The 14,822-nt window shown below is 42.0% G+C and overlaps 1 protein-coding gene across 5 annotated transcripts in view; it reads left to right on the top strand.

Moving 5' to 3' along the window:
• Window positions 1-14,822, top strand: part of pde10a (phosphodiesterase 10A) — a 63,449-nt gene that overhangs the window by 28,878 nt on the left and 19,749 nt on the right. For all 5 annotated transcript variants that reach the window (XM_013911876.1, XM_005737053.2, XM_005737052.2 and 2 more), the window contains one exon: window positions 2,386-2,517. In XM_013911876.1, coding sequence (XP_013767330.1) covers window positions 2,386-2,517 — 132 coding nt within the window. The remainder of the gene's footprint in view (window positions 1-2,385; window positions 2,518-14,822) is intronic.

Here is a 14,822-nt window from a genome sequence, read left to right as displayed (position 1 = left end):
AAAGGGGGGAAACAATTAAAAACCTGGTTAAACCAGTCACCAAGCTGTTGCATCTGCAACAGCAGTCTCTCACTGTCCTGATTGAGTGAGCACATATAGTTCCCAGTGGGGTTAGCCATTCTGGACTGCAGCATGTGGGACAGATTGGGCTGCACCTTTGATTAGCCTCTATAGTCTCAGGACCAGGACACTGACGCATATCCCACAGCTCTGAGTCTCACTGCAGTCACATTAATGTGCGCTGTGGCTCGAAAGATTTCAGAAGGAAAGCCTATAAGGTCAACGTGACGTAGCAGGAATGTTCAAAAAGGGAATTATTAATCACAATCAAGGTAAAATATAGTCACATTAGGTCAAGTCAGTCATTTCTCTGGATTCTTGTAAAAGAACAGATTGATGATATTGACATTTTTTACTTTATCTATAAACAATGTTTCTTCTAAACACACACATGAATGAATATAATGTGTGTATCTGTCACCAGTGAAGTTGCTACAGCACTATTAGTTGATTCCTTTAAGCTACAGAATGTGGCACATGCATTGGGCTTGCGCCGCAGTTTTGACCCGTCGTTGTCATTTAGGTCTTACAAATGCCCACTTTTCCCCACTTGTGTAGCCCTAGAAATTTTAATTAACACCATTTTATTAGCCATTGCAAAGCTCTTATCACTGCTGTTCTTGCCCCATGGAAATAGAACATTTGACTATTTTGTTCATGTGCACACATATGATTGCTAAACAATTTTCAGACTCCTTTCACACAAAACTTGTATTCATAAATTTATACAGCATCCTTGTTTTTCATCTTTTGTAATGTCACCAATCACAGTGCCTTCTTTGTGTTTCAAATAGGACAAAGTTGTAGGGGTTATTTGCAGCGCTCCCATTTAGCTCCTCTCCGTGTGTCTTTCTGTCCTCTGCAGCTCTCTCCGTCCCACCCCAACCCCTCTTTAACTTTTCCTGATTTATTAAGCTGTATTCTGCCGATGTGCGTCAGAGCTGGCCAGGAGTCTCGTGAGGCGTTCCGCTCCTGAGGAGCTGTGTCTCGTGTCTGGACAGCATCAGACTGTAGCGTCCTCCACCCCCCAAACTTACCCCCACCTCTGTTTGCCTTATTTGCCTGTAACCAAAAGCCTGCTCTATCTATACACACACACACACACTCTGGGCAGATGATCGTAACTGAACATCAAATGATTTGTTCTGCAGGGATAGATCAAAGGTCGTGGATAGCTCAGAGTCTGAATCAGGAGCACTATGATCCTAAAATTAAATTAAAAGTGAAAGATATTCTTTAACCACAACCTTTTATGGGCTCATAACAGGTTACCTGCAGCTGAAGCAGAATTTAGTCTTTCTATCTCTGCATCTGGTTTTACTTTGTCATCTGGCACAACACTCACCCCCCACCCCCTCCAACCCACACACACACACCCGGCTTACTGTTGTGTTGTCTACAGGGATCTGTAGCGATTCACAACACTGATATTCATGCAGTTTTCCTGACTGACACCCCACTTACTAATGTTTTCATGCCACATGTGTGTGTGTTTGTGCATCTACAGAGGGAGTCTACACAGATGCTCCTGATAACCAGACATTTCGTGAGAAAGCGTTATAAAAACTTTCAGGGCTGTCAACACTCTTCTCTCTACTATTATCTGAAAACGTATAGTTATAGTTTACCATGCCATAAAATGTAAATTCACCTCTGTTTGTCTTTTGTAAGAATGCATTTCTTCTCATTATGAGATGACACTTCACGTCTAAATGTATACAGTTAGAAGTCTTTGTTTTAGACATTTGTTTGAGTGACCTAAACATGATGGCGTCCTAGTGCATCATGACTGCTTCACAGACGCCAGTGGGGGTATTAAAAACAACTTTCCCTCAACGATGGTCTGGCAAATGGCTTTTTTCCCTGACAACAAAGACAGTAAACAGCAGCACTTAGCAAGCTCTCAAGATCCTAATTGCCTATTAAGCACAATCGAGTCCTCCTTTATCCTGTTGCCTCTGTTGGGGGCTCCTATCCCTGGAGATACAGATTTACAGTAAACATAAGTGAGCTAGCCCGGCTATCAAAGAGCTTTAACTCGAACCTCGGCTCGGCTGCCACCGCTCTCACCTCACCGTGAAGAGAATGAAGTGAACTTCAGCTGTTTTCATCCTTTGCATTTGTTTGGGTGACCTTCGGGATCATTGTGGGTTCAAGTGAGATGTTATTTCATTCCTCTCACGTGCTACACTTCTCCTTTCTAGCATCAATGATTCTGTTCATTATCTCACATCAGTATTGTTTTGGTGTTTTTGTTGTTGTTTTTTCTCACAGTTTCATTAGTCTTAAATAAAGTTTTTTAAAGTGGTTTTTTTTGTGTTTCAGGCTTGACAGATGAGAAAGTGAAGGCCTACCTCTCGCTGCACCCGCAGATTCTGGATGACTTTGTGTTGGAGAGTGTGAGTGCAGAGACGTTGGACAGATGGCTGAAGAGGAAAACCAGCAGCAGGCCTGCAGGTATACCCCCCTTCCCCCCCCCTTTTCCGGAAAAAAAACCTACAGAGTCAGCTGCATCTCTCTGGATCACTAAGACAAAATGCTTGGATTTAAGAATTGCAGTTTTTGTAAGTCTGGGGAACAACAGTGCATTTGCAGGCTCTGTTTATTATCCTGGCCATTAGCAGTGCATATCACTCATCATCACATGTGTCTCCTTTAATCTTCCATGTTTGTGATACACAAAAGAAAAGGAGAAGGAATGGACCTGTCCGGTTTTTACGGGTCATTAGATGTGTTTGAGCCGGCTGGGCTGAGTTTGTGCCGTGCACTCTACTCACAGCGAGCTGTTTCTCAGACCGACTGCATCCATCAAGGGCCCACAGGGTTGGCACAGTGCCCAGTTGAGCTGCTGACGTCAGAGGCGACCTCCAGAGACATGCAGCCGGCTGAAGGGGGCCCAAGGGAGGGGTGTGGATGTTGGTGGTAGCGCTGGTGGTGCTTGGGGGGGGGGCTGTGCTGGCTCAGGGTGTGGGTGTGTTGAAGGAGGAAGCTGGCAGAGGATAGATTTGTCACATTTTGGAGCTGCTTTCCACGCGAGGAATGCAGACAGTAGTGTTTGTTGCTGCCGTGCAGAGTTGTTAATTTCTCAAGTCTGAGCCAGTGTTTGAAACAATTTCCTGTATGTTGTATATATACAGTATGTGTGTGTTTAGCTTGACAAATATCAAATAGAGGCTGTCATGCTAATAACTCTTCCTGGCGCCAAGTAGGAATAACTAATTTCATCCAGATAGTTCAGTTCAGGGCAGATGGAACCTGTGTAAACCAGATCGCTGATTCACAAAACCAAATAAAAGAAAGGCTTTTTAACTGAAATCTTGTTTGTTTCAATGTTCACAGTTCAGTCAGGACCACTTTAGCCATCTGCAGTAATTTATATTTGGCTTTTTGGCTTTATTGTGGGACCTTCCCACAAGGTCCCACAATAAATATGTGAAATATGTGAAAACCAGAGTCATGACATAAAAAAGAGAAGCTGGGGCGGGTTGCGAAGCGGCTTGCAGATGAGCAGTAGATGTAGGCAGACTAAAGCCACATAAACGGTCCCCTTTAAGATTTAACAGTTGGATGTATAAAAGGCAGAGATGTACCGACTGCAGTTTTCTTGGCTGATTCCCATTTACGATTATTTTCTAAGCATGGTCTGCTGATTCAGATTTTTTTAAGAACTTTAACTGACAGCAAATTCAGAAGACTTTCATAATAAAATAAATTATTAAATGCTCCATTTTTGTCCAAACTGTGGTAAATTACAGGATCTTCTCACATTAAATCAGCTAAAACTTAATTGCTCTGTCACTGGAAAGGGGTACAAGAGCTACCTGACATACTTTACCTAATCAAACAAAAAGCATGTGCAACAGATTTATATAACAAAACAAATGTCAAGTACTTACATAATTTTTTTAGTATGCTTACAACTTCAGTCCCGTTACAGATAACAAGATTTTGATACTTTTTTTCAATATTTTTCTCATAACTGTTTCAATCCTTTGCTCATACCAAGGCTGCTGCCTTGTGGCTAGCTTTGAGCTCCGGATAGCTTTAGTCATTTTAACTTTTTGTTAGCTTCTTATGTTTTCATCGTCATCCCTCCACCGTTTAGCTTGGGGGACTGTCTTCACCCACAGTGAAATGCTTCCACGCTAAGGACATATCAGTCTCGACAGCTGTGTGTGTGTTGCACACAGGCATGAGATGGACCGATTCATAATCTGACATATGGTACGCTAACCACCCAGGACCAAGAACACTGGAATTTGGGTAATTCTGGTGCCAGGCAAATCAATATGTGTACCTGTTGTCAAGGGTTCAGCAGATCTTCTGGGATGGAAGCTAATATTAATTTAGTGGCCTAACTAAACTAACATTATGCTTAATTGACAACTCCAGTTGTTCTAATTTAAAGAACAACACAAACAGTTTTGTTTACTACGTATTGCGTATACTTAATATGACTACTTCATCTTTGTGCACTTAAGATGTCACGGATGTCGTACTACTTCCCTTTTATTCAGCCACTCTCTGCAGTTTATTTCAGTAGAGTAGGGAAATCGATTTGCAACTACTTGAAACTCACTTGAGCCAGGTAGGGTTATCACTGTGTGGAAACTGATTGATTTGAAAATGCTACGATCCATTACCACATGGCCGTATCAGAGATTTGGCCATAAAAAGCATACTTGATGTTCATTATGATGAATTACATGTTTCAAGCAAGTTTCAAATTTCAAATTTGATTATGCTGCCGTCTAGAAATGCATACTGACTGCTTTCTTTTTAAAGTGCTTTGAAAAGTAATGTTATCAGTAATGCAAACGATGTTAGTGTGCAGCTAAAGACCCTGGTAAAGCAGCTTTTGGATGGAGAGACATAGCTGAGGACCAGGAACAATACAGCAACGCAAAATTATTGGTATAAAAGTAAATAACAGATTTAGAATATCCATCCATCCACTCTTTTCCGCTTATCCTTATCAGGGTCACTGGAGACGGTGGGGGGCTGGAGCCTATCCCAGCCACCATTGGGCGAGAGGCGGGGTACACCCTGCATAAGGTCACCAATCTGATACAGGGCTAACACAGAGAGGCAGACAACCATTCACACTTACATTTACACTTTCCCATTCTCACTTCTATGGCCAATTTAGAATCACCAATTAACCTAACTGTCATGGCTACTGAACGGACTCACGCGCAGACAGTTCTTTTCAAGGAAACACAAAAGGGGATTTATTTACAATGGGGATCACCTTAGTGCAAAATATATGTACAGTGAGTTGGGAGGGGGTCCAGGGCTCCAGGGAGAGAAGGGGGGGGGATCCACACACGCGCTTCCTTTTCCACTCAGTCACCGCCACCGCTCCTCCGCACACACGCACTCCTCTTCAGCCGCACTCGCTCCCACACTCCACACACTGCCCCACTTGGACAGGTCCGGTGATTTGGTCCAGAATCTACAGACAAGAAGTGCACGGTTAGTTCCACAACAGGTAAAACAAATAAAACTTCTTTGAATAAGCCGCGAGCACGAACTCAGGTAGTTTAACGTTCCAGCGGTGAGCTGCTCTGTGCCACTGCCTTAAATAGCAGCTGGGGAAATCAGCCCGATCAGCTGCAGGTGGACATCATCACACGGGTGCGTGGGCCAAGAGCGAGAGCCCGTAATGAGCTCCACCCAGGCAGAGAGCAGGAGGAGAGAAAGAAAACCAAAATGAACAACAACAAAACCTGTAGCCAGCGTGGGCCAGCCAGAGAGACACGGGGACCGTGACACTAACCCAACTAACTGCATGTCTTTGTGGGAGGAAACAGGAGTACCTGGAAAGAACCCACATAAACACAGGGAGAACATTGAATATATTTATATTAATCATGTTGAAACATATTTTAAATTAATAATTTATTATTTAAATGCATAATGAAACTATTCTGCAAGTACATCTGCTCTCACTGAGTGGCCAGTGGAGTGGCCATATTATTTGCAGTCTAAATCAAGTTAACATATAGTGGGTATGTTTTTTTTCTATTAATTTTTGCATTTTTTTTTCAAAAAGTAGAAAGTAAAAAGAGAACAGAAAATAAGCAGGAAGGGAGCATGGGATCACCAATCCATATTGGCCGCTTTTCTTTGATTTTTTTTAAGCTGTTTCTTTTTTGTTCTTAGCTAATATTGTTGTACGTTAAAGGCACACTCAGTCTTTTTTTAGTTTATTCATTGGGGAAAAAAAGAATGTAGCTTTTTGATAGAGAAACATAGTTGAGAACCAGGAACAATACAGTATCAAAAAGTTATTGTAGCACTATACATAAATGTATGGTAATAAAGATACAAATATCTGTGTACATAAGCTTACATAAACTTAGAGTTAATACATTAAAAATACATATTAGGAGGTATCAATTTGTTCTAAGTCCCCATGTTTTCCTGCAATCTTGAATACAGTGGCTGAGATTGGAGTTGCAGTTCTGCCTAATTATGTTTTATATAAGTAGCTAGAGACACATATGTAGCATGCCAAAGGTGGAGAAGTAGAGAAGTCGTAGGTCTTTGTGTGCCATCTCCTGATGTAACCCTCAAAAATACATAAACATGCTTATTTATCCCTTTTTGTCACAATTGCTTAGTGTCAGTAGATTAGACCAACGACCCTCTTGTCCCCAGACAGCTGACAACGAGCTAACTTAATTGTTACTACCCAAGCCGTACCGGAAACCCGATCGGTACCCCGCATGCGCAAATCTTACATCACTTCCTCTCTTTGCCAACATTGCGACATTCAATATATTTGAATGATACTGGCAGGGTCTGCAGCCTTAAAGTACGCAGCCTCAACGATCCTCAAGGGCCACGTACTTAAAGACCGCTAAGGCCGGAAGTGCGAGGCTTGTGAAATGGGACGGTCTAGCCTCCGTTGCGTTGCCCAGGTTGTCTAGCAACCATGATACTAACAGCTGGAAACGTTTCATACAGCTTTGTTAGACAGAAATGAAGGAGAAAATCTTTTGTTCATTTGTTTGTTTGTTTCAACATGAGCTTTGATCATTCTCTAATTAAGGTCTGCTATTGAACGGCGTATATTTTAAAGTAAAGGCTTTAAAACCAAGTTAGTACAAACGTCACTAATGTCACATAACTTTGCCGACATGTGGCCAACAGTAATGTTTTAATGCTCTTCGTTATTAAAAATTTGCACATAAATAAGTGACATAATATTCAGTACTTACTTAAAGTTTACTCTTCGGGCGCCCCTCATCCGCCGTTTTTTTCCGGCAAAATTATCCACACCCACTGCCGTGCTATGCATTCTGGGATATGTTGGGCCATGAAGTATACAGTGCCACGTCCTTAAAATTCAGGGAAATGAAGGATGCATTTGAGGGCCGCATTTTGAGCAGCCTTCGAATTGGGACAGCCTTCGTCGCATCGCTGTGACGTAATCGGCCTTAAAATGCGGCCTTTAAGGCTGCAGACCCTGAATTGGGATATAGCCACAGTTAGCGCCCGGTTAGCTCCTAGCATTTCTCAACAGTTCTGCCTCCTTTTTGACTACTGGGACATTTGAACAATGGATAATCCGTATACAAACAAATTCATGCTTTTCTCCTCAACAGAGAGCGTTCCCCGATTGAACAACAGCGCTGTAAAATAAGAAGAATGGCGCCTAATACAGACTTTGTAATATGTCACGTGAAGATTCATCAGCCAGATGAAGTGTTTACTGACAATTGACAGTGATAGCGGACATCATCATCACTATTCTAATCAATCCTCTCCACACAGACAAGCATAAACACACTTGACTATCACTAAATCAAATTTAACACACGTTTGTAATGACGCTAATTCAGTTTACAATAGGGTTCATTTGCTCAGTCAGCAGGTGGCAGTATCCTTGTACACTGGGGAGTAAACTGCCATTAAACAAACAGAAGAAGAAGAAAACCCCTGCACATGCGTGGTACGGATCGGGTAGACTTTGCACATGCGCAGTAAGGATCGAGGAGTCCTGATCTGTAACTATCTTTTTATTTTTCGTTTTTGTCTACATTATATTGAAATGTTTCATTATTGGAAACATTTTAAGAGATAGTTGTTATTCTTAACATCTTAACAGATACTCTGACCCGTAACTATCGTAAAACGCTTTGACCGGAAGTAGACACCTTTCGCGCATGCGGGGTACCGATCAGGTTTCCGGTACAGATCGGGTAGTGACATTGTTGCTACCCGATCCGTACCGGAAACCCGATCGGTACCCCGCATGCGCAAATCTTACGTCACTTCCTCTTTTTGCCAACATTGCGACATTCAATATATTTGAATGATACGTGTCACTACCCGAGCCGTACCGGAAACCCGATCGGTACCCCACATGCGCAAATCTTACGTCACTTCCTCTCTTTGCCAACATTGCGACATTCAAATATTTTTGAATGATACGATTAGCGCCCAGTTAGCTCCCAGCATTTCTCAGCAGCTCTGCCTCCTTTTCGACTGCCCGGGACATTTAAACAATGAATAATCCGTATCCGCAACAAATTTTTGCTTTTCTCCTCAACAGAGAGCGTCCCCTGATTGAACAACAGCGCCGTAAAATAAGAAGAATGGCGCCTAATGACAGAGTTAATAATACAGACTTTGTAATATGTCACGTGAAGATTCATCAGCCAAATGAAGTGTTTGCTGGCAATTGACAGTGATAGCGGACATCATCATCACTATTCCAACAATCCTCTCCACACAGACAAGCATAAACACACTCAATTATCACTAAATCAAATTTAACACACGTTTGTAATTACGCTAATTCAGTTTACAATAGGGTTCATTCGCTCAGTCAGCAGGTGGCGGTATCCTCGTACACTGGGGAGTACACTGCCATTAAACGAACAGAAGAAGAAGAAAACCCCTGCACATGCGCGGTACAGATCGGGTAGATCCGATTTGTTCAGTCCGACTTTGCACATGCGCAGTAAGGATCGGGAGTCCCGATCTGTCATTATCTTTTTATTTTTTTGGTTTTTGTCTACATTATATTAAATGTTTCATTATCGGAAACATTTTAAGAGGTACTTGTTATTCTTAACATCTTAACAGATACTCTGACCTGTAACTATCGTAAAACGCTTTGACCAGAAGTAGACACCTTTCCCGCATGCAGGGTACCGATCGGGTTTCCGGTACGGATCGAGTAGTGACAGACATTAATAACAACATCAGCTGGTTGTAAGCTAACATTATGCCAGCCAATGTTAGGCTTGAATGGCCCATAAATCACAGTTTCCCTCTGATAAACAGTTTCATTACATTCTCGTGTCATTTGAGAGTCCAACAATGTTAGATTCGCTTCAAAGAAAGTTTCACTACCAATGACTGACAGAAGCTAACAGAGGCTAATAGCAGCTAACAGAGGCTAACAGTAGCCGTTACCAACAGAAAACTTCAGAATATCCTAAGCAACTCAACTCAGTGTCTCAGTCATTGTACAGAAGTGAGCTTCACTGGCTCACTGACCTCTCACAAAGTTTTACAACGTCCTTCAGAGTACACAGACGTGGATATATTTTGACAGCTGAGATGAAAGGGTTACACTCCCCACAGATGAATAGGAGGCAGAGTTGTTTGTCCTACACCGGCCACTGTCGCTAGGATTATGCACTCGAAGTGAGGGTGTAAAGGTGCCAGTGTACCCTCCTCATTGGTCACTTAAAGCACTGCTGCAATACAGTCACTTCTATGTATGCTTACTGTTAAGGAGCAGGGAGCCGCTGCAGTATTCTCCCAAACGATAGGTGTAGCCACACACAGACAATGCTGCTACACCAGTGCTGACACAGCAAAAGAAGAAGTAAAAGCCAGAAGAAAATACATAACAGAGTGGATTTTTTCTTCATGTACACAATATCTCAACTCAAGCATTTCTTTCTGTATATTGTGTAAATTCATCAGAACAGCGATAAAAACCATTTCATATTTAGGTGTGTTTATTGCAAGGTTCAAAGGAAACTCATGTAGCATTACTTTGCTACATTAGAATAATTTTGATAAGCTATTTCTGATCTGTGGTAGTTAGAATACTTCATTCAGCTACTGTTTGTACTACTCTTAAACTGAGTGGGAGGAGACCAGAGTGAAAACGTCAGCAATCAGCTATCTAATTCAGCCACATCTCTCTTTGACTTGATCTTTACATCACATCATGAGTAATATTACTAAGTCCACTTCCTCTGTTAGACCGCTGCAAGTAGACGCTTTGGCACCACTCTGAAGCCTCTCTGTAACTTCCTCTCAGTGGCTGTATCCACTCAAATGACAAACACTGTCTAATTTCTGGTTCATCACACAGGATGAATGGGTCACTGTGTTAGATTGATGGCTAAGAGTGTGTATCTGACTTCTAGCTAGTATTTTACACATTTTTCCCCCTGTGTGTTAACGAAGTAATGAAGTACTTCCTGTGGTACTGATGAAGGTAAAATAGTTCTCTCTAATGACATATTACTTAACTCATTTTTTATTCGCACTTGTAATAGATGCAATTGATTTTTATATTTTTTATGAGTGCAGCAACAGCAGGATTTGTCATCATGTGACCGTCATTGAGATAACCACTGCTTCCTGGAAGCAGTCCCTGCAGCCAGTCTTGTTCTCACTTATCATGTGATGGACAACACTGGATTACATAAATCAGTTGGTCTGCACACGCAAGTGTGTATGTGTCTTTGTGCAGAAGTTGTGTTGCACCCTGCAACTCCGGAAAAAGGATTCACATTTGCACGCTTTCTTTATTGAGTTGAATCTGCTGTGCAGTTATATTACAAATATTTCTTGTCATAATAATCAAATTATAGTCTTTCTGTAATGTGTTTTTTTAATCATTGTTTATTACTTTCTTACTTCATACTGTGTCGTTTATTTATCAAGATGAGGCTTCAACATTCAAAGCTGTTTGCTCTCAACAGCGCATTACACTGCAGTGCTGCCTTAAAGCCGCCATAACACAGAAACGCTGTTTCCCAGAATCCTGCTGATGTCATTTGACCATCACACCTCCTTTGACCAGGGTCCCACTGGCAATGTTTACTTCACACGACACTCTGTCACGGGACAATTAATAAATCCCAAATTCTCTGCTGCACCCATTCAGAGGCCCCTCGTTACTCATCTGTGCCTTCTGCAATGCACACACACTCACAGACAGACACACAATGTATATCAATGTGTCTGTTTGTCAGACCATGCAAGGCTTTTTAGCTCTGAAACTTCTGCTCATCCATGTAAGGTCTTTTAAACAAGGAAAAGTTGTTCCGTTAAGTCAGTCAGAATTGGATTATGTTTGAACTAGAACAAGAACAGCTGTTTTCATTACTGATTTTTTTTAAATTAATCATTTAAGTAATCAGTGCAGCATTAGCATTTTGCAAACCTAAACTATGAGGTCATTCATAGAGGAGGATGACATCATCTCTGAATTCACATATCTTGCAGCAAAACTGCAAACCTCAAGAACTCTGAAATAATCTGTGGGCAGGTCCTCAACAGTACGTGTTGCAACTTAGTTTATTACCTACAGAACAGGAAGACCTCAAAATAAGACCGTTGCTCATCCAAACAACCCCAAACTCTGCACTGCACTTCCTCTTTCAACACCAAGTTTCAAGGGCGCTACATTGACAAAAGTTTTGGGCCAAAGTTCTTTATCTCAACAATTGGTGTTTTCATTCCCTTTGCCACAGGTGCATTAGATCAAGCACCTAGCCGTGCAGCCTGCCTTTACAAGCATTTGTGAAAGAATGGTTCTTTTTACAGAGCTTTTTGAATTTGAGTGTGGTACTGTAATAAGATGCCACCACCGAAACTAGTCAGTTTGTGAAATTTCTTCCCTTCTAGATAATCCACCATTAACTGTAAGTGGTGTTATTTTAAAGAGGAAGCGTTTAGTAACCACAACAACTCAACCACCAAGTGTCCGGCCGTGTAAAGTTGCTGAGTGGGTGGCACCAAGTGCTGAGTCACAGAGAGGGTAAAAGCCACAAACGCTGTGCCACAAACGCTCAGCTGATTGCTGATTTCCAAACCTCCTCTGGCATTAACATCAGCACCAAAACTGCATCAAAGGAGCATCATGGCATGGGTGTCCATTTAGGTTTAGGAAAAGATTTAGGGTTTTGTTTGTTTGTTTTTTACCTTATCCGAATAATAAGTTATCAGAGTTTTACAAGGATAAATTGACTACTTGAGTAATTGAAGTAACATGTCCCTGTCAGGCTAGGTTCCCTGCTTGATCAATAATCCTGTATAGTTTTTATTTTACTAATATAAGTATATAGACATTTTTTTCTTATATTCTTAACTGTATATGTGTAACAATTTAAATGTATACTTTTATTTTATACTTTAAATTTATTTATTCGTATTATATTGGTTCGATGGAAAATACAGGGTGGGCCATTTATATGGACACACCGTAATAAAATGGGAATGTTCGGTGATATTAAAGTCCTGTTTGTGGCACATTAGTATATGTGAGGCGGCAAACTCCTCAAGATGGGTGGTGACCATGGTGGCCATTTAGAAGTTGGCCATCTTGGATACTACTTTTGTTTTTTTCAATAGGAAGAGGGCCATGTGACACATCAAACTTATTGGTAATGTCACAAGAAAAACAATGGTGTGCTTGGTTTCAACGTAACTTTATTCTTTCATGAGTTATTTACAAGTTTCTGACCACTTATAAAATGTGTTCAATGTGCTGCCCATGGTGTTGGATTGTCAATGCAACCCTCTTCTCCCACTCTTCACACACTGATAGCAACACCGCAGGAGAAATGCCAGCACAGGCATCCAGTATCCGTAGTTTCAGGTGCTGCACATCTCGTATCTTCACACCATAGACAACTGCCTTCAGATGACCCCAAAGATAAAAGTCTAAGGGGGTCAGATCGGGAGACCTTGGGGGCCATTCAACAGGCCCACGACGACCAATCCACTTTCCAGGAAACTGTTCATCTAGGAATGCTCGGACCTGGCACCCATAATGTGGTGGTGCACCATCTTGCTGGAAAAAATCAGGGAACGTGCCAGCTTCAGTGCATAAAGAGGGAAACACATGTAGCAATTTCAAATATCCAGTGGCCTTGAGGTTTCCATTGATGAAGAATGGACCCACTATCGTTGTACCCCATATACTACACCAAACCATCACTTTTGTGTGGAGGGATCCATCCAATGTGGGTTAGTGTCAGACCAATAGTGGTGGTTTTGTTTGTTAACTTCACCATTCACATAAAAGTTTGCCTCATCACTGAACAAAATCTTCTGCGTGAACTGAGGGTCTGTGGTGGGGCGTGGTCTGCGGTGCAGGTGCGTCCGCACGGCACCGCAGACCACGCCCTACCACAGGGTCCTGTCACAGTTTTTGTTTTGCCCATTCTGCAAATTCTGTGCGCCGATCTGGGTCATCCTCGTTGAGATGCTGCAGTAGCTGGAGTTTGTAAGGGTGCCATTTGTGCGTTGAAATCTGCTGCAATGACCCGGTTACTACGTTCACCAGATATCAACACAATTTCGATTCACTCCTCACGTGTTAACCTCTTCGACATGTCAATGGCTGTGAACAAAGAGAAACTTGTAAATAACTCATAAAAGAATAAAGTTACGTTGAAACCAAGCACACCATTGTTTTTCTTGTGACATTACCAATAAGTGTGATGTGTCACATGGCCCCCTTCCTTTTGAAAAAACAAAAGTTGTATCCAAGGTGGCCGACTTCTAAATGGCCACCATGGTCACCACCCATCTTGAGGAGTTTGCCCCCTCACATATACTAATGTGCCACAAACAGGACTTTAATATCACCAACCATTCCCATTTTATTACTGTTTGTCCATATAAATGGCCCACCCTGTAAATACCCAGAAATTCAGTTCTGCCGTGCAAAAACTGGTGTATGTTCTGAATAGCTACAATAAAGTAGACATCCTCTTCTATTCTACTGGAGAAGCATGTGGAAAAGGGAGTCTCTATCCTTACTGGCCTGGTCTCCAGCGGCAAGAGAGTTAGGCCAAGTTAAGCAGCTGATACTGTTTCTCAGATGTGTTTAGAGGCCAGGCACAAGCAGACAAAGATGTGCTTGTGTAGCAGTACCTCATACCCCACCACTGTGATAAGAGAGCAAGCTCACCTGCAGGGCTTTCCAGGGAGGGGAGGTGGATGCCCCTCACCTCTCCCTACGCAGCGCTCATGAGGCACTTTGAGTTTCAAATGGTAAAAAACATTTGGTAAACATAAGTAGACGTTTTAATTAACATGCTGGCTCTTTTAAAGCCTTTTGCCAGAAATGTAGAGCAGGTTAATGAAAAGTAAAAGAAAGAAGGAGGACTCGCTTGTTGCTTGTTGGTAAATAGAGAGCATGGCACTGAAAAAGAAGAAGAAGAAGAAGAAGAAGACTCCTTTTTTTGGCAGCTCCAAATCCTCCATGCAGCAGGTCGATGCAGGACAACCACTAGGTCGACACATATTGACCGCTGAGTCACTGCTAGCTGACTGTCCTGTGGGAGACTGTGTATCTGTAGTGGTGGATCAATAAAGAGCCCATAAAGTATCGTACGCATTAGACCTGTCTGACTGAGACATTTTTCTTGTGCAAGACCTTCGCCCAGGGCTACTGATATCTTCTAGATGCTTCTTCATATCTATCTATCTATCTATCTATCTATCTATCTATCTATCTATCTATCTATCTATCTATCTATCTATCT

The sequence above is a fragment of the Pundamilia nyererei genome, unplaced genomic scaffold, assembly GCF_000239375.1.
Source record: "Pundamilia nyererei isolate P.nyererei 1_Seehausen unplaced genomic scaffold, PunNye1.0 scaffold00073, whole genome shotgun sequence".
Lineage (NCBI taxonomy): Eukaryota > Metazoa > Chordata > Actinopteri > Cichliformes > Cichlidae > Pundamilia > Pundamilia nyererei.
This window is presented reverse-complemented; position numbering and strand designations above follow the sequence as displayed.